At 37.4% G+C, this 21,088-nt stretch overlaps 1 protein-coding gene and 1 long non-coding RNA gene across 9 annotated transcripts in view; one reads left to right on the top strand and one right to left on the bottom strand.

Annotated features, from left to right (window-relative positions):
* The window catches only part of LOC112424700 (uncharacterized), a 115,207-nt gene that overhangs the window by 80,802 nt on the left and 13,317 nt on the right, over positions 1–21,088 (bottom strand). For all 6 annotated transcript variants that reach the window (XR_011620360.1, XR_011620358.1, XR_011620357.1 and 3 more), the window contains 2 exons: positions 19,887–19,978; positions 17,793–17,850 (listed from right to left, as the gene is read on the bottom strand). This is a non-coding gene — a long non-coding RNA (uncharacterized lncRNA). The remainder of the gene's footprint in view (positions 1–17,792; positions 17,851–19,886; positions 19,979–21,088) is intronic.
* LOC105470429 (CD96 molecule) overlaps positions 4,654–21,088 on the top strand; it is a 110,669-nt gene continuing 94,234 nt past the window's right edge. For all 3 annotated transcript variants that reach the window (XR_011620356.1, XM_071092450.1, XM_071092451.1), the window contains exons 1-2: positions 4,654–5,302; positions 8,031–8,387. Coding sequence is in view for 2 of the 3 variants with exons in the window: in XM_071092450.1 (XP_070948551.1) it covers positions 5,242–5,302; positions 8,031–8,387 (418 nt within the window). In the remaining variant the exon portion in view is untranslated. The remainder of the gene's footprint in view (positions 5,303–8,030; positions 8,388–21,088) is intronic.

Genomic DNA, 21,088 nt, shown 5'->3' with positions numbered 1-21,088 from the left:
GATAAGGTTTTCATTGAGCCAGAAATGTGAAACAATGCATTCTTAAAAGATGTTCACCAACAAGGACTAATTTCTATCCTAATTACTTCTCCTCCCCATTACAACCCCACCTCTTCCAAGAAAAGAATTTGGTTTGGCTCTCAATTGCCAGGAAATGCTATTAATCACAATCTCCTATTCCCTGATAATATTATTTAATTGAGGTTGTATTGAGCTATACCATTACTAAAAGCAAAAAATACAAAAGTGTGCTTTCTCTTTCTCTCTCTCTCTTTCTCACTCTGTCTCCCTCCCCCTCTTGCACTTGTGCATGCCCTATTTCTTTCACTCTTGTCCTCAAATGCAGGACTCCATTTAAAAGGAAATTATTGGGGGAAATAACAGGGGACAGAGGGGGTAATTCAGTCCTTGGCTGACCTTACCTAGCCTATCGTTTCCACTAAGTACAGAAACACGACAATTTCTATGTGAACTATAGTTGTAAAACTACAATGTGATTAAGAATATTATTGTCGCAGTCTATCAAAGAGCCACAGTACGTGATTTTGCTCCACACTATCTATTTTTAAGCTATAAAATCAATTGCAACTCTTCTCAGTTTTTCAAGGTGTTCTTTCTTTCTTCATTGACTATGAAGAGACATTTTAATAAATTTTAATGTTTTCCACCCAAGTCGAATGTAGAACTTAAAATATTTCTTCTAATTCTGGCTATGCTAACTTAACCTTGGAAATATGAATGGTTTCTTCAACGTATTTCTGAAAAAGTCAACATTATGATTACTGAGTTATTAAATTGCCAGGGCTTTGGCAATATTAAAATATCTCTGCCTCTGTTTCTCTCTGTCTCTCTCTCTCCTTGTTTCAGTTTGCTACTCAAAATAAATACTCAAAGATTATTTACTATAATTATCCAATTGAATTATATAATTTTATTTCTCAAAATAAAATGTTAGGTGAAATTTACATATATATATCTTACCTAAAATTATTTTTTGTACATCTATAAAATGAATTTTTAGCATACATGTGGTAAAAATTTATTTTCTTTATATATATGTGTGTTTATGAAGAAATCTAGACAAAGATACAACATATAGGTCTTGGTAGTCTTTGGGCAGTTAGAATTCTTTCTTATCCATTTAAATTTTCTTTCTCATCCACTTAAAATGGTTTCATGTAATGAGCAGATACTGATGTTGTAACTGAAAAAATGTATTAAACTAAAATTAGTCTTTCATGGATGGAATTGAGCATGGTGAAAATAGTGGTGATAAAACAGATTGCTATGCTGAAAGTCTCATGAAACTCTTTTTCATTACATGCTAACTCATTAAACTCAGGAAAGCTGAGGAAACCCAGAAGAACTGTACTCTGATGCAGGCAGGACTGCCAGCTGTGCCATAATAGGTTATCTTTCACATCCATCAAAAATCTATTGATCATTTAATAACTGCTCCTCGATTAGGGTGGTTCTTCCAGTGGGAATCCAACTCCTTTAGTTTTCCCTTTTTCCTAATTTTGAGGCATGAAACTTTATAGGAGATTTTGATTCCATGCCCAATCCTACATCTCACCTTATAGCCTCTTTGTTGGTAATGACCTTGCTTTCATCATGCTTTGCCATGCCAGTCAGCCCATTCTCATCCTAAAGTGCCTAAAGAAACATAAACTCCTAACAGGTCTTCTGTTTCTCTGCTCTCCTTTCTTCCATTCATTTCACACATGCCCACCCAATTTATCCTTTTAAAATGTTACTTTAAATATATGACTCATATGCTGAAATCTCTTTAGGGAGTCTCTCTGACATGAGAAGAAAACCCACACCCCTTAGCCTAGAATTCAAAGCTCTTGGACAGCTTTGGCTGCCCCAAGTCCCCTAATACAGCCTCTGCTAAACCAGAATAGCCCACTGAATAAATGGCCTTGAACTTCAACACTATCAAGTGCTGGCTCTTCCTGTTTCTTCTGCCTGGAATCACTTACCTTGCGGTTTCTACCAGTCTGACTCCTATAAAGCCAAGTTTAGATTCCACACTTCAGATGCTCTTGGCCCACTCAACCCCTAATATAACTCCCCCTTTGCTAAAGTCCTGTCCTACTAACTCGGTTGGAATGTACTTTATGCTACTTGACTTTTTTAGTGAACATGGATGCTTCCTCCCAGCTAAATGGTAACTGCCTCAAGACTGAGGGTTATATTTTATCTTTGGTATTTTAAACTAAAACTATGCCTCTTCAGGAATCCCTTAAGAAGTGCCACACAGTAAGTATTTTTTAATTAAGTGAAACTTTAACCATCATGTTTTCTAAGCATTTTGGAAAACATGCAAAAGTATAACACTCCCCATTTTTCTTTTTAGTAAGTGTTTAACGATAAGTAAGTAATATTTGAGTTAACCATTATGAAAACCACAAAAGTAAGTTTACCTTTTGCTCAACTTCCTGTTTCTGAAAATGTCCTTTTCTCATTGAGTATGTTTAGCTAGAGCATTTAAAAAGTTTGTCCAAAACACACAATCATGGCTTGCCTTTAGCAGAAATAATGTGTGTTCCTGCTTCTCTTTGTAAATAATTGAATTTGCCTCTGCAGTTCAAGAAGATCACGATTTCTTTTTGTGTGTGAAACTGACTTGCTTCTGTTTTCTCCTTATGTGCAGCAGACTATAAGGCAGAAGAAACCCTGTGCAATTGGGATATGGTGAGTAGGGAGGATAATAGAAGAGATTGACATGACTTCCATAGAAGAGTTATTTTTAAGTATAGAGAATGCCTGTCTATCCCCATGCTGAAAGAGCCTTTAGAAAATATTACCAGGATTGAAAGGCGGTGGGGGCAATTCCCATCACCTGGGATAGCCGTGCCAGTCGGCGGAGTGTTGCTGCCACCTGCTGCATGCAAAGAGCCATGGAGGGGCTGTCGCCTGGGTCTTGCAGCTACAGGACACCCGATGTGAAAGCATTCAGTTAATATTCTGTGGCCACGCATCTGAAATTGTTATGCTCTCAGAACCTGGTTGGGTCCCAAAGCAAAATTAGCTAAATCTGATGGCTTCAGGCCATAGAATTTTCTATATATAAGAATCATGAACTAAGCCCTGAACAATACCCAGAGGACAGATTTGTCATATAGCCACTAAATGCATGGCTCAGGTAGCCCAGCCCCAATGAGAGGCAAGAATTCTGCTGAAAGTAAGTCTGTAGCACTGGAAAATAAACAACCATTTCCATGTTTCTGAGTTTACAGACTTTTTTGGAACAATTACTTCACTTTAATACAATAATAGATAGGAGAAGTCTAAATACCCCAAAGAGGGTATTGTTCTTAGAGAATTCGATAAATGTAGATTTGCATTGGTTTCTATTAGGTAAATTCCTCTTAATATGAAAAATGGAATGAGATCATAGAATCCCTTCTCTGGGCTTGTAATGTGTCCCGATTTAATAGGGATGCCAACGTGCAAATCAGGATCTTCGTAGTGCATCTCCAGGACTGTTTCTGCTGCTATGCTTCATAATTTTGATTTACCAGAATTTCCAGGGGCAATGGGAAGAGATGTAGCTACCCAGAGCAGTTATGTCTCTTCCTGCCCCTCTATCAAGGACTTTGAGTTCCCCAGCCTTCCCTGGAAAATCACTGTCAGCACCACCTGACCCAATATCCCCAGTGACCTGAAACTCATGGGAAGTTGGGAAGGGGCGATAATAAAGGTTTGGGGAGCACTGGACTAGGCAAGAAGTAACTATCTCTTCTAAATTCTGCAAGAAATCATTAGCTGAGGAATACTGAATAAGTATGGCAATTACCATGGCAAGTATTTGTGGTGGTGGTATAGGGGGTGGTATGGAAATCCAGGAAGACAGTAGCTGTTATTTATTTACATGACAATCTCTCTTCTCCCATTTAAATTTAATCTCCTGAATGGCAAAAGCATTTCCTTGTGTCTTAGCATCGTCCATATTCCCCACAAGTCCTTGCATGGAGAGATTGGTGTATAGATGATAACAACCTGACCAAAATTATCTGCACCTCACCTGAAAAGAATTCCCATCTCAGGATTGCAATTGGCCTTTTCATTTGTCTTTGGTCTTCCTAGGTGGTACCTATATCCTAGTAATGAGATTAGGGTCACAGTATATTTTAATCATGCATACGGTATGTATGAAGACACACATGTTTATTTGTAGTTATTCTTTGTCCATCAAACTTACGGTAGTCTTCAGCCTAATGCTTGTTTTCTTAATGTTGGAGGGTGATGACAGCCTATTTTATCTCAGGCTGAAAAACTAATACAATTAAATCAATCAGAGAATCATAACAGGGAATAGTCATCATGTTCTTCTACGAATAACCAGACATTTTTACCAAGGGGTCACTTTCCTGAAACTTGTTTGCGGTTCTCTGTAAATAGAAGTAACTAGGCAGATGTTATAAGCCTAATAGCTCACTGAGGGGGGAATTCTCTGCCTTTGGATTCTGATTATTACTGCCTTGCTTTGGCTTAGGCATGGATAAGCTCTTCCGTGGTGAGCAAAAATGGCCTCCAGCCAACCCGGTGGGAGACCTCCCTATCTGACTTCCAACCTTCCCAGACGAAGGGTAGAAAAGTAGCCCTCGCTCCTCCACTCCCAGGAAATGTGCATTTCCCTGCAAGAGGAGAGACAATAACAGTTGGTTTGATAGCTGACACTATTCCCTGTTACTTTTCAGATTTTATTAAAATTAAACGTGATAATTCTTTGTTCTTTCACCCCAGGGCAATTCTGGAAAGAAAACATATCTTAAGATTGAACAGAAAAACTATTATGAAAGACACCAAGCTCACATTTGTTAAATGACTTTGTGCTCTTGAAAAGAAATGTATAAAAAGCACATTGCCAACTGCTCTGCGTGATATCCTTTGTTTAGATTTTAGACGCTGCTTGACTGACACAGAGATCCTGAATAAGAGACTCTTTGGATACTGAAAAGTCTTTTAAAGAAGGTGATATACAGATTTCAGAGAACAATTTCAACCTTGTTCTATTGAAGGTTATACCCAGTCCTGAACCACATTACTTTCCTGTCTACGTTTCATTTCCTGGGGGCTTGCCAAGTGATAAACAGACCCAGGCGTGTGCGGTAGATTTGGGTTTTTTTAGCACGAAGTGGGTGGCTGGGGTTTGCTTGAAAACATCAATTGACTTGTTTTAATCATCAAGTGATCATTACGGAAATGCTGGTGTAAGGTGTTCAGAAGACAATGGAGAAAAAATGGAAATACTGTGCTGTCTATTACATCATCCAGATACATTTCGTCAAGGGTAAGACTTCCAGTTGTCCCTTCTTGTCGGATGGGCCACTTTAGGGGCGGATGGGGCCTCTGTTCATTTAAAATGCCTTGTGACTGCTGCTGAAATTGATCACCAAAGGACAAATCATTACTAAGGGTTTCAGTTACGTGTTTCAGTGGCAGGTATAGGAGAGATGCTAGAATCTAGAAATGATTATTAATGCACACTAAAAATAAGAAGGGAATGGGTCGTTTGTGCCACTGCTCTGAGGCATTTTCACCCATTTCCTTTCTAACAGGATCTCTGGAGTAATTGGGAAATTGTGTTTCTTGGAAATGAAATGCTCTCCAAATGGTAGTCAAAACAACTGCGGAAAAATTAAAAATCACAAAGCCGTCAACGCTCAGAGATCCTTGCTTCACTTTTTTCTCTCTCAAGTACTCTTTTTCTTTTGGATATAACAAGTATTTCTCCTCCAAATACTAAGGTCTTTGGGAGTTGAATGCACGTTGAATTTTAATGAGGTATGTGTAGGTAGGAACCTGGGAGACAAAGTGGAATCCTTATGACAGTAGGAACAAGAGCCTAATGGGCCTATTTAAAAATAGAAGGAAGATTAGTTCTGTATTCCACAGTATGAGAGTATTATCGTAAGCCTGAGTGTCTGAAGAATTAACTGTGCTTTTCAGATATAGCTATGAAAATATTAAGGAGAATCTCTAAATCAAAGGAGATTTGGAATATAATGCTGTAGATAGGATCAGAGCCATATTTTCAGGCAAAGGACAGCTCACAAGAAGTTACATTAAACTGTACTAACCTCTGCCTACCAAACTTTTGCATCCACAGAAGTATGATAATTCCCATTTGTCAAGTACTTTTTACTTTTAAGAGCCTTGTTTCTTCTCAGTTGCTTGTCGTCTTTTTATCTTTTCCTTTTGTGAGCTTCAGCGGTACTTGTCACAATAATATATATCATTTCTGTAGCAGGATTCCATGTTAATTCTAAAACTGAGGCCAACACTATTGAAGGCATGTCACAGTCTCAATGCTTACCACATTTTAAGTGTCCTGTATCACTTGGTCAGACTGCTGATGGGAAAGAGACTCTACTTATGTCTAGTATTTCAGACCATCAATTAGAGGTGATACTAAGTGGAGCCTCTACCTAAGGTTAGATGAGGTCCTTTCAATCCTTATATATTGAAAGTGAAATTTCTTACTCTAATCAACTGAATTTGGGAGGCAGTTTGGGGGTTATGTGGAAGGAAAATAAAATAAAATAAGTAATAATAAAGTTTAAAATAATAAACATAACATAGGTAATAGTTAACATTAAGTATAGGTTACTTAGAAGTTATACGTAGGCTAAGAAATTTAAGTAGCCCCTCCCAGCAGCTGCGAGTTGCAGCTGCGAGCTTACCTCAACCTTCCAAGCTTATTGCCTGCCTCCAGACCCCCCTCTATGTTTCTGTAACTCCTGTTTTACCTCACCCCACCTCTGTCCAGCTTTAAGGTTGACTGGTCAAGATAGCTAAATCGTAAGTTTGCTCAGAATTGTCACGAGTTAAATAATTTACTGTCTTTGCCTGAAACCTGTATCCTGCCTTGTTTTCCCACCTCAAGTGACATATAAACAAGCCTGCTTTCTCTGTCAGAGTCAGCAGCCATTTTGGGCATGAGTCTGCTGTGGGCCTGGATGCCCAAATTAAATAAAGTTCTTTTTGGTCTCCAAAGGTCTCTTTGTCTTCCTTGGCTGGAGTTTTACTGCGACAGTTATGAGGGTTATAGAAAGACACAAACTCTCGGTAACTGAATTCATTCTTTTACTGGAGGTGTGACTTGTTTTGTTTTGTTTTGTTTTTTGTTTTTTGAGATGGAGTCTCGCTCAGTTGCCAGGCTGGAGTGCAGTGGCATGATCTTGGCTCACTGCAACCTCTGCCTCCCAGGTTCAAGCGATTCTCCTGCCTCAGCCTCCCAAGTAGCTGGGGCTACAGGCATGTGCCACCACGCCCAGCTAATTTTTGTATTTTTAGTAGAGACGGGGTTTCGCCATGTTGGCCAGGATGGTCTGGTTCTCTTGACCTCGTGCTCTGTCCGCCTCGGCCTCCCAAAGTGCTGGGATTAGGGATGTGAGCCACTGCACCAGGCCTGGAGGTGTGACTGTGAGCATACCCCGTTTCATCTCTCTGTGCCCCAGTTTCTTCCTTGATAAAAAAGGGTTAACAACATCACTTACGGCGTGTGGGGGGGATTAAACAAGATAACATATGAAAGGCCCTTGTAAACATGTATTTTTCAAATAAATTCCTATACACATATCATTTATTTTTGCAGTTTCAGAAAGCATCACGTGTGTATTATATTCAGCTGTTGTTTTATAACCCAAAAAGCCAATTATATTAAACGTAAGAAGAATTGTCATACTAAGTTTGCTAGTATGCTTCAATTTTCAAATAGGCTTGATTTTATTCACAGGTAGTTAGAAACCTTCAATTATATTTTGGTCAGACCAACACATAGATAAATATTTAGAAGTCAGTAATTTCCTCTAGCTTGTCTACGTAAATGCCTTCTCATTTATATTGTCTCATGCGTCTCTATCTGAGTCAGACACAAGCTCTACTCTACTCCTAAAGCAGTCAGGGAAAAATTTCCTCAGTTTCTCCCCTCACCTTACTGAAGAGACTAGGGTTTTTAATTAAGAGTCATTCTATGTGAATTATTTAAACTCAAAGCTCACGTTCTTCCTTTTCAGGAGTTTGGGGAAAACCATTCAACACAGAAGAAAACATTTATGCTACACTTGGCTCTGATGTCAACCTGACCTGCCAAACACAGGCGAAAGGCTTCTTGGTGCAGATGCAATGGTCCAAGGTCACCGATAAGGCAGACCTGATTGCTGTTTATCATCCCCAATACGGCTTCCACTGTGCCTATGGGAGTCCCTGTGAGTCACTGGTGACCTTCACACAAACTCCTGAGAATGGGTCAAAATGGACTCTGCACTTAAGGAACATGTCTTCTTCCGTCAGTGGAAGGTACGAGTGTATGCTTACTCTGTATCCAGAGGGCATGCAGACTAAAATCTACAACCTTCTCATTCAGACACACGGTAAGCATAACTGGAAGACGGATGGAAGCACATGTTTTCACTCAGCTCCCTTCACATTCAACAAATGTACCTTGTAAGAAAAGCAGGGTTAGGCATGGTGCTCAGCATACAAAGGCTGAGCGGAAAGAGCCACTGTCTGATAAGGGAGACAGGAAGTGACCACAGCATTTAAGCAAATAAGTGTAACCTTGCAGCAGTGATAAGCGTCAATAATAAAGACTGTAACAGTCTTGTGAAGGAGCACATCACAGAGGCCATTGAAATTGTCCTTGAGAAATTAACACCATAGCTTAAGTCTAAAGAATGAATAGACATTAACACAATTTAGGGGGTGGGGCTGAGGCAGAGTGGAATTGTGAATAATCCCAGAGAGAGAAAAGAGCTTGCATGAAGCTCTGTGGAGTGTTTGAAGGAATGGGAAAATGCCAACGGGACAGCAGTACTGCGATTAAAGGATAAGGCAGGTAAGGACCAGATCATGTTGGACCTGGTCAGATTCCCTTTTAAAAGGTTTCTATTTTGATCTCAAAACCATGAGAAGACATAGAAGCATTTCCAACAAAAGGATGGCATGACATTTATAGGCTGATTGTATTTGTGTTGTTAAAAAAAAAATCATACTGACTTTCCCGTGAAAATGAGGTGAAGATGGACAAGAACAAGCAGGTAGAGACAACTCAGGAGACCATCTCAGTAGCCCAGAAAAGAGAGAGTGGTAGTTCAGGTAGATACAGAAGGAAAGTGGCACATTTTGTGCATTGGGCATAAAACAGATATGATCATAGAGTGAATATAAGATAAGGGCAGTATGAGTGAAGGAGAGAAAGAAGTTGCAGGTGACAACTGGGTATCTGGCATGCACACCTGAATGGTGGTGCTATTCACTGTGAGGGAAGATTTGTAGGTGAATTTATGAAAGTGGTTCTGGGTATACAACATTTAGTCTAGGGCAGGTAAAGGGGCAAAGGAAGCTGCTCGCCATGCAGCATTCACACCAACATACTCTGGAGGCCTGCATTTAGAAGCGGGAATCCTAGATTTAAGTTCTAGCTCCTTTCTGAATAGAAATAAATTTGACTTGGGGCCTATCGTGTAAATTCTCTGAGCCTATTTGGAAAATGATTATAATAATGCCTGCTCTAAATTACCTGGCCCTAAAGTAAATGATTTTCATTTCTGCTAATGGAAAACAATGAAAGTGAAAGCCAACAAATGCAAAATGCACTGGCAGTGGACTAGTTCTGTCTCAGGGCAAAGTGACCTGGTAATATAACAAAAAAAAAAAATAACTCATGAAGATCATATTAAAGGGGACATAGAGCTGCCCAGAACAAGCAACAGATATGGATTTATTACCTCCTCCCCATGTCTTATAATTTACTTGCTCTAAAAATATACTGTTGGAACAGTCCACCTATAGGCCAAGGTCCTATCAACTACTATCTTACAATGCCCAATTCCCTTGCTGTTTTCCAGAAAGCACACTACACACACACTTCGTTCAATTAAGGATGGAGTGGAGTGGGATTGAAGTAAAGAGAAATGGAAGACCTACGTAGAACACTGTTTAGCTACACATACTTTGATTCAGGTAGCCTGTATTTGAACATTGGCTCTATCACTTACTATACATTTCATCATTCCCAAGTTGTTTCAAGTTTTTTACATAACAAATATGGATAATTATAGTACTTTCTTTATAGGTATCACTAGCTTGATGATTAAATGAGATAATCTGTGTAATGCACTTAAATGTATAGTTCCTGCTAAAGAATAAGAGTTTGGCAAATGGTAGTTTTCAATTAAGAGTAGTATTAATTATATTGAGCAAATTCTGTTTCTCAGTTCTGATTACATATGAGCCCTGCTTCTTCTCTTTATATATTGACCTCATTTGGAACCCAGTAAGACATTTGCCATGTAATATTAGCACAAGTACACGTTGACCTTGGCTTCATACATAGATTTTTTGGTACATTCTGCCTGAACCAGTGAACAATACTCTTGCCTCACTGAGGACTTAGTGTTTCCTTCATTGAGACTTGGCAACATGGATTGATGTAACTTTTATAGGAAATAGAATATGTGATGCCACAAAATGAAGACAGCAATGGAGAACAGATAGTATATTATCCAGAAAGGAGAATGGTGTTGCCTTTAAAGAAAATGAATTTCTTAGAATAAAGAGAACCAAAGGAGGTAAGCTTGTAGCTACTAAAAACTGCAGATCACTGGAGAGGCAGACACCATATCTATACTTTTTGTGGTTGGAAAATTTCCAGTCTTCTGACCGTAACTTTGCTGCTGTCATCTGAATCAGATGAAAAGCAATGGCCTCAGTGTTAGAGAAATGGTTCTGGTATTGTGTTTCTGGGTACAAAGGGAGTAAAATAGAAAAGAGCAAAACAGAAGGGGGAAACAAATCCTTCACCACAGAGTGACCAAAAATGTTAGCCTGGTGTGGAGCTACAGAGTAGGCAGCTGACTAAAAGGAGGCAATTGCCATCTGAGAGCTCTGTCAAGTTCACAACCAATAGCATATTTCCTTTTTACCCTTTACTCTTTCAATCTTCTCTTGCTTCTTCTCCTCTTACTTATACAGTTTTCCTCTTAGGCCCCTGTGCAATCTTTAAGTTTACAAGCTAGTTGGGTAAGCAAAACACACCTGAAGTGCAAACACTTATGTAGTACATAAACAAATGCAAATTGAAGTGGTGCATAAGAACCTAATTTGAAAATGCTGAGGGACTTGAGGTGTTTGGGTTGATCATCTCTTCCTGTTTCTTTTCCGTTGCCGTTTGAATCATTCTCTCATGTCTGCTCACAATACAGTGTGTGTCTAAATCCTGTTCCCATGTTCCCCAAGGGCCTAGATGTGAAAGGATTCTGTTCTCTTTTCACAATATTTTGTCTCTGTGTGTGTCTCAGTGCTCTGAGGCTGTGGACAAGAGTGGAAATATAATAAGAAGTGTGGGGTTTGCCTCTTTTCCACTTTCACTTGACAGGGTTTCCTCCTAGGTTAGGAGCTTTTGAGTCACTCCAAGAAATGCAGTTCTCTGAGTTAAGCCTTGGATTGTCATAATCTAGATTTCATTCATTTGAATGCTACTGGATCCCATAATGCTTCAGACTGTAAGATTTTGGTGCATTTTAAAATTTGTAGTTATTAAGATCAGTTACAAGAGTATAACATGGCTTTAATTTACTAGTTCACAGTGAATGCCTTGGTGGGACCTTAATGTTATTGGAAGCAGTAGTAGCAGTGAGAGTGGTTGAAGAAGTCATGGTCCTGGAAGTTGTAGTAATAGTAGCAATAAAATTTTGATTGTATAATGTTGATAAGCTTGGTCTAAAGCATGTTATTATCCTGTCTAGTTTGTATTGAGCCTGAATGCTGGCTCTTCTTAAATTCCTGTATTTAGTCTTTATCCAACAAGTGTTTTTGAGTGCTTACAGTGCTGGGCACCAGGCACAGGGTAGGCATATATGCATAACTGTGCCTTCATGAATCACAACATTCAATAGGAAGAAGTTGACATTCATCAAGCGAACAAATACCAAATTGCAACAGTGAGAAGTGCTCCAGAAGTGAGGAAGTAGACAGTGTATGAGAGGGTATAATAGGAAAATCAGAAAAGACTTTCTTTCCTCTTTCCTTTTCTTTGTCCTTTCCTTTCCCCCTTCCTTTCATTTCCCTCTCCACTCCTCTACCCTCTCTTCCTCTCCCCTCCCCTCTCCTTTCCTTTCCTTTGGAAGTGCTGCTTCAACTGGAGTTAACCAAGTGAACACAGAGCTTTACAAAGAACAGGACATGAAAAGGCTCTATGGTGAAAGGAAGTTACAGCAACTGGGTAGGCAGGGGAGATTTTAAAAGGTATTATGGCTCGAGCAGAGGGATTACAGGTGAGACAGTTGAAGATAAGTTTAGAAAGATTGATTAGTCCAATTAAGGAGTTTTGTCTTCATCCTAAGAGCTGTGGGAACTAATTGAAAGGTGGTTGTTTTGTTTGATTTTTTTTTGTTTTGCATTTCAAAAATGCACCTTTGTGGCTCAAGTGTGGAGAATGAATTGAAGAAGGCAGAGAGGACAGTGTGGATCAGTTAGAAGACAACAGCAGAAAGCTGCATGAGAGATGCTGGTACCATTAAGTACAGTGGCAATGAACTGGAAAGAGAGGAATGTTTAGATTAGAAACTTGTGTAGGAGATTCTCCCCACAGGATCAGTGGTGGATTGCCTATGTGAAGGGAGGAATAAAAAGCAGTGTCAAGGATGATGCTTTAATTTCTAATATGTGACACAGAAAAAATAGGGGAACATTGTATTAGGGAACACTGGAATATGATCAGATTATGCAGAAATTATTTTGCATTTCATTTTCTACATGTTGAGTTAGGCATGAAGTTGTGATATACAGAAGATATTAGGTAAATATCTGGATATACAATTTCTGATCTAGGAGAGAAGTTTAAGCTGAAGATACAGACTGGTGAGTCATCTGAGTGTAAGTGCTAACTAAAGTTCTGGGAGTGAAAGAAATCATCTAGGAAGAGAAAATCAAGCAAGAAAAGTCATGTGACACTTCAGCAGAGTCCATGGTGACGGATGGAGAAAGATGAGTCTTCAGAGGGTAATGAAGAGCAATTAAAGAGGCACAAGTAAAATCAGGAGTGAATTGGGTCACAAAAACCTAGAAACATATTACGTTAAAGGAATAGCCATCAATCATAAAGTTTCTAAGAAGATAAAATAGTTATTCGATTGTATATTAAAACATGAACTTTTTTATCACCTAACAGGAACTGTTTAGTGGCATTATGGAATGGAAGTCAGGCTGGAGGGAGAAGAGGAATGAGTGGGAGGCAAGGAAATGGGGACAGCACATTGATATGACTTTCAAGAAATCTGCCAGTAGTAACAGGAAGAGTAGAGGTGTTCAAATGCGGGATTCTGTTGATATTGCAGTAGAGATGGTGGTGGCGGTTTCAATTAATAAAAGACACTTGACTGTGCTTCAAAGTTAATGGGCAGGATCTAGTTTAAAAAGAGTAGTTAAATACACAGTATGGAAGATAAAATAATAAATGAAGGTTTCTAAGAAAATGGGGACAATGATACTCACAAGTAGGACTACCCTGATATTGAAAAAAAAAAAATACAATAAAAAATACAAAAAAAAAACAATAAAAAAAGGTTTTCTTTTTTTATTGTAACAGGAGGGAGGGAAAATAAGATGAGTGCATATAATGAGGGAGGTGCTGTCTCTATTTCTTTAAAATAGAAACAAAACCATCTTCAGCTAGAGAGAGGAAGGAAGCTTCAGAAAAGAAGATTGAGAAAGGTTTGAAAGAGCTGCTATGGATAGAAGCGAAATGAATTCACTAACTAAACACATTTGGATTTTTGGTCTGTGTTGAACATCCATTTGGGTATGGTATGAAATGGTAGTGAAAACAATTTGCATCAGGCCTTCTCCAGCAGTGACTGGCTGCTTGAGTCTGGCATTAAAAATATATAGTGCCACATTTGGATTCCCTTTTAGATTGTTGCCAAAAGATAAAAAAGGGCAAAGGATTTGGGGTATAAGCAAAAATATTATTGACATAATGCACTATAGAACTTTAGCTTGATAATAAGAGACATAAAGAAAAAATAAAGCTGACAGTTTGGAAAGAAGTAGAGTGATTAACTCATTAAAAGAGCTAATGAGGTTGGAGAACAGTTGAAATGGGACTAGTTGCACAAGCTGGAAGAATAGATGTTTGTAGGTTTGAATTTGTGATTTTATAGATAGAGCAATTTTACATGATAACAAGATCCAAGATGTGATTGTGAGAGTAGATGGCTAAAATTAAGTGGAGACAATTAATGAAGATGACAGCGGGAAGAACTGAGAGTCCAGATATTGGAGAAGTCATCTGCATGGTCACTGAAAGCACCTAGGTTATGTCAGGTTTGGAGCTGCAAAAGATTGCAATCTACATAATAACAGCTTCAAAGATAACGGAGTGTGATTGGGACATCAGAGCAGAAGTTGACAAACTTTTTCTCTGAAGGGTCATGCTGTGCTTTGAATATTTGTCCCCTCCAATATCATTTTGAAATTTAATTGTCATTGTAACAGTATTAAGAGATGAGACCTTCTTTTTTTTCAAATTTTATTTTAAGTTCAGGGGTACCTGAGCAGGATGTGCAGGTTTGTTACATAGGTAAATGTGTGCCATGGTGGTTTGCTGCACAGATCATCCCATCACCTAAGTATTAAGCCCACCATCCATTAGCTATTCTTCCTGATGCTCTCCTTCACCCCACCACATCTTCCGACAGGCCCCAGTGTGTGTTGTTCCCCGTCATGGGTCAGAATGATTTATAACAGAATGATTTATATTCCTTTGGGTATATACCCAGAAATGGGATTGCTGGGTCAAATGGTATTTCTGCCTCTAGGTCTTTGAAGAATGGCCATACTGTCTTCCACAATGGTTGAACTAATTTACACTCCCACCAGCAGTGTAAAAGCATTCCTTTTTCTCAGCAACCTCACCAGCATCTGTTCTTTCTTGACTTTTTAATAACAGCCATTCTGAGTGGTGTGAGATGGTATCTCGTTGTGGTTTCGATTTGCATTTCTCTAATGATCAGTAATGTTAAGCTTTTTTTCATGTTTGTTGGTTGCATACATGTCTTCTTCTGAGAAGTGTTGATTCATGTCCTGTGGCCACTTTTTAATGGAGTTGTTTCTTTTCTTATAAATTTGTTTAAGTTACTTTGTAGACTCTGGATATTAGACCCAGGACCCTTTAAGAGGTGATTAGGCCATAAGGGCTCCACTCTTCTGGATAAGATTTGTGGCAATATAAAAATGTGTGTTTAGCCCCCTCTTGTCTCTCTGTGGCTCTTCTGCTCTTTTGCCATGTGGGGAGCAGCATTCCTCCCTCCGAGGATGCAGCATTCAAAGTGCCATCTTGAAAGAGAACACTCGCCTCTAACCAGACACCAAACCTGCCAATGTTTTGATCTTGGACTTTCCAGCCTCGAGAACTGAGATAAATAAATAAATATGTTTTTAAATAAGTTATCTAATCTCAGATATTCTTTTGCAGCATCGCAAAACAGACTGAAATAGTCCAGATATTAAATATTTTAGGCTTTGTGGTCCATAAAGTCTCTGTCATAACCACTCCACTCTGCCACTGTAGCATAAAAAACAGAGAATATGTAAACGAATGGGCCTGACTATGTTCTAATTCAACTTTATTTACAGAAACAGGCAACAAGCCAGATTTGGCCCACAGGCCAAGTTTCATGTCCTCTGAGTTAGAGAATAACAGCAGTGGATCAAGGAAGAAAGGGATTGTTTGGTTTTTCTTAGAATGTGTTATGCATAATTGACAATACTGGAGACGGTTTTAGGTGATTCATGAAACAATATTGAAAGCTTTAATTGTGGAAAACTCTAAACAATATACAAAAATCACATAGAATAATTATGAAAAGTATATAGAATAAGCTCCCACATACTGAACATACAACTTCAGCGATTGTCAACTCATTGCCAATCTCTTTTATTTAAACACTTATCAACTGCTGCCTTCCAAGATTACTTTGGAGAAAATGCAAGACATCTTGTTTATTTTAGTATGAATCTTTAAAAGATAAAGATGTTGTTTTAAAGAAAAGACATAATCCATCACCAAAACTAAAAAAAAAAAAAAATAGTATTTAATATTATTCAATATCCCATCAGCCTTATAATGTTATATTTTGGGTTTTTTTTAATTAGGATGCAGATAAACTAGATAAATTTTGATTATTTGGAAATTCTCTTTTAATCTGAAAGCTATATTACATTTGTTATTTTTCCTTTGCCATATATTTGTTGAATAAATTTGATGATTTGTCCAGCCTGGATTTTGCTCTTATAGTCCCATAGTATCTCTATGTTTTCACCTTATAGTTAGCCTTGTAGACTCTAAGTTATCTTACATTCTTGATAGAGACTTGATCACATTAAGGTTTTCTTTTTGTTTTTTGGCAAGACTACATGATAGATGATGTATAGTTACATCAGAGCACATAATTCTGTTACATGATGTTAAGAGCCACTGATGAGCATTCCCTGCATTCATTAAATCATTATGATTTGCCAACTAGTGATATTCTATCATTCCTTAATTTATTAGCTTAAGTATTTCTATACAGAAAAACTTCCTGTCATCAACTTATTATTTGATATATAGTTTGTATCAGAAAAGCAGACTAGATACTTGATTCTTTCCCTTTAATCATGAGTTTTCAAATGAGTTGGTTCACTAGTATTTTTAAAAAGTGACCCATAAGTATTTTATGTTAAGTATCGTGAATTCATATGAACTTAAACATACTGGTGAATTTCAATTCATTATGGTTATTATTCTTATTCTACTGAAAATGTCCCATATATAAAACCTATTAGTCCTGTGTCATATAAGTTGCAAATATTTTCCCAGTTTGTCACTTATTCTTACTTTCTCATATTGTTTGCAATGCAGCATATTTCTTATTTTTATGAAATAAAATCTATTACTCTTTTCCTTTATTGGTCCTGATTTTAAGTTTTGGTCAAGAAAAGTTTCTTCATTTCCAAATTATATAAGAATTCACTCATGATTTCTGATACTTGCATTCTTTCTTTTATGAGCATTTAAATTTGTAATGTTAGTTTTCTGGAGCAAAATAAAAACACCTAAATCCACATTTTTATATATCTCTAATGCCTTCTTCTATATTTTCTACTTCTTTTCCCCTTCTGTGATTGAGTTAGGTATTGACCTGTCTTCCAATCATGAACTCTATCTCTATGATGTCCAATAAGTTTTTACCCCATCAAATTAGTTCTTAATTTCTGATATTGTATTTGTAAGTTATTGATCACATTTGATAGATTTTTAATTTTTGATAAATTTGTCCACCTTTTGATCTACTTCCTCCCTTTCTTCTCTGTTTTCTTGAGTATGTGAAAAAGAGTTCTTTTAAATCTTTGTTGGTTAACTCCAAAGTCAGAAGCATTTGTGTGTCTATTCTTATGTCTATTTTTCTCTTATTTTCTTTTTTTGCAACTTGCTCCACCATATCTCCTCTAAACCACTTTGTATTATTATTTTAAATATACTGCATCTATATCAAACTATAAAGTGCACATATATAATAATATATGTATTAAACTCAACAGTTCAGTGTTAAATTAAGGATTTAAAGCAGCAGTACCCAACTTCTTGACGCTAGGGACCAGCATGGAAGACAACTTCCACAGACTGAGGTGGAGGGGGATGGTTTGGGGATGATTCAAGCGTATTACATTTATTGTGCACTTTATTTCTATTATTGTTACATTGTAATATATAATTAAATAATTATACAACTCACCATAATGTAGAATCAGTGGGAGACCCGAGCTTGTCTTCCTGCAACTAGATGGTCCCGTCTGGGGGTGATGGTAAACAGCAACAGATCATCAGGCACTAGATTCTTATAAGGAGCACACAACCCAGATCCCTCACATGTGCAATTCACAATAGAGTTCACATTCCTGTGAAAACCTAATGCGGCCACTGATTTGATAGGACACAGATCTCAGGTGGTAATGTGAGTGACAGGGAGTAGCTGTAAATATGGATGAAGCTTTGCTTACTCACACACCCCCTGCTGTGTGGCCTGGTTCATTAACAGGCCACAGACCAGTACCAGTCCATGGCCCAGGGGCTAAGGACCCCTGATTTAAAGAATTTCATGTTCTTTAATGAAATTAAGAGAAAAGAAAAATAAATATATGTATGGTTTTTATTTACTCACATATAAAGACTACACATATAATTTTTCATATTTACTCATGTATTCACCATTTGTTGTGCTCTTTATTTTATCCCATGATTTGGAGTTACTGTTTGTTGTCATTTCTTTTCAGCCTGAAGAACTTTAGTATTTCATGTAAGACAAATCTACTTGCAATGAATTCTTTCCGATTTTTTCATTTTTAATTTTAAAGGATAATTTCACTGGATATAGATTTCAGAGTGGATTGTTTCTCTTTCTTTTAGCATTTTGAATATCTATTTTGACTTCCATTATTTCTGATTAAAATGAGCCACTAGTTATATTATTAGTCTGCTGAATGGGGTGAGCTTTTGTTTTTGTTTGTTTGGTTGGTTGGTTGGTTTTTGCTCCTTTCAATTCTACTTTTATAATTTACTCTTTCTTTTTGGCTTTCAGAAGTTTGATTATGATGTATCTACATGGGTGTCTCTTTGAGTTTGTCCTATTCGAGTTTTGTTAAAGTTCTTGGATATGTAGATTAATTTTAAGAAAGTTTTTAAATAATCAAATATGTGAGGTTTTTGGCCATTCTTTCTTCAAATATTTGATCCATCCCCCTACTGTTTCACTTCTTTTTCTATTACTCCTGTTTCATGTATGTTAGCATACTTGATACTGTCCTATATGGCTCTGAAGCTGTTTTCATTTCCTTCAATCCTTTTTCTCCCTTAATATTAGATAATTTATATTGAATAATGTTCAAATACACTAATTTTTTATTCATTCATCTCAAATTTGCTATTGAGAACATCTAGTAAATTTTTTATTTTTGTTATTGATATTTCAACTCTAAAATATAAATTTGCTTCATTTTATAGTTTTCCATTTCTCTGTTAACATTTCCTATTTATTGAGTCATTGTCATATTTTGCTTTAATACTTTGAGTAGACTAATAATAGCTTCTTTGAAGTCTCTTAAATTCAACACCCGGGTTCACCCAGATTCAGCTGCAATTACTTTTTTCCTGATTATGGGTCACACATTCCTGCTTCCTCCATGTCTCATAAGTTTTTGTTGAAAACTGGACATTTAAAAAAAATATATATATATATATTTATAGACAGAGCATAGAATATATATATATATATATATATATATATATGTTGCAACTCTATATTCTGTCTTATTTAGGTTCATTTTGTTTCATTTTAGTAACTTATCTGTGCTTAAATTGAATGTCTCCTTTGCAGTGCAAGGCCATTGATCTCTCTGCTCAGATTTTTATACTAATAGTAATTTTTAAATTTGGCTCACAAGAAGTTGCCCCTGCATTGGCAAAGCCTCTTTATTGGTCCAGCAATGATTTTGGCAAAAGTTATGCTCAAACACCTTAAACCAATTAGGCTTCCACTCTTTATACATAGATTTATGCGTCCATCAGGGAGTGCATTCAAAGTTACAGCTAGTTATTCAGACTTCCTGGGCTTTTACATTTTGCTACGCTCTTTCGGGTCTCCCCCACTCAGTGTGCAGTTTTCTAGTGAGGGTACAATCTATGAAGCCCTTATCTTAGCCATTCCATGACTCTAGTTTCCAGGATCTCCATGCTAAAGGTCCTTCTGGCCTACCACTGTCTTTGTTTTGTGCTGCTCTAACAGAATACCACAGACTGATACTTTAGAAAGGATAGACGTTTATTTACTCACAGTTCTGGAGGTTGAGAATGTCCAAGATCAAGCCATTGACATCTGGTGAGGTCCCACTTGCTAAATCCTCTGGAGGGGAGAAATGCCACATCCTCACATGGTGGAAGGCAGAAGGGCAAGAAACAAAGGTGAATCAACTCGCCCTTTTATAATGACATTAATGCCACTCATGAGAGCTCTGCCCTATCACCTCCCAAAGGTTTCACCTTCTAATACTGCCACAATGGCAACCAAATTTCAGAGGGGAGAAGCATTCGAATCATGGCAGCCACTCACTCAAATGGGAATACAAACTCCAACTAACCAAGCTTCAGGTTTTTGGCACCTACCAAGTTTGCCCCTGTTACGGGAAAAGGTGAAAGGTTTCTACCCCTAGACCTAATTTAAGTCTGCCCATTGTGGAAAGAAAGCTGGTGGTTTTTGCAACCAGCTCCATGTGGCTGAAACTACATTTCTTAATGACCAAGTTGGAGAAGGGAATGGATGGAGCCGAGGCAAAAAGATTGAAGTCTCCTGCTGTTTTTACTAAAGCTCTAGTGATTTTTCAGTAAGAAATGCTTTGCAATTTAATGACTACCTTTAGTCAGTTTCCAAGGTCCTAAAATTGTTGTTGTTTTTTTAAACACATTTCCCCAGTTTTGTACTTGTCTGTTTTTACTGACCTTCTTATGCCCCCATAACCAGAAGTCCTTCATTCCTACACCCCACATTTTGATATTTATAGCGTATCTTTATTTAAAAACATATATTCATTACTATTCCCTTTGTTATAACAATTACATGTTCTTAGTGCTAAAGATAAATACATAATCAACATTTACTAACCTTTATGTAAATGCATCTCCAGTCTGAAATGTATTCTGTTGGAGAATCCTCAGGAAATGCTCATAGCAGCAATATTCTCTGAGTTCTTGCCTAACTCTAACATTTTTCTGTAGTCTTTATTTTAAAAATTTAATTTTGCTGAATATAAAATCTTTGGCTCACATTTTCTTTCCTGAGTAGATTAACTATGTTACTCTACTGTTTTCTGGCATAGGACTGCTATCAAAAAGCTAATAACAATCAGATTTTCTTTCCCCATGTTTGACTTTGCTCGATACTTTTATACAAACATACTTAAAGTTGTCCATTCTGGGCCTATTTTCCAATTTTGCAGTATAATCATTTAATGTGCATTTTCTAGTCATTTTAAATTTTAT

The sequence above is a fragment of the Macaca nemestrina genome, chromosome 2, assembly GCF_043159975.1.
Source record: "Macaca nemestrina isolate mMacNem1 chromosome 2, mMacNem.hap1, whole genome shotgun sequence".
In the NCBI taxonomy this organism is placed as follows: Eukaryota; Metazoa; Chordata; class Mammalia; order Primates; family Cercopithecidae; genus Macaca; species Macaca nemestrina.
Note: the sequence above shows the minus strand (reverse complement) of the source record. Positions and strands in the feature narration are given on the sequence as shown.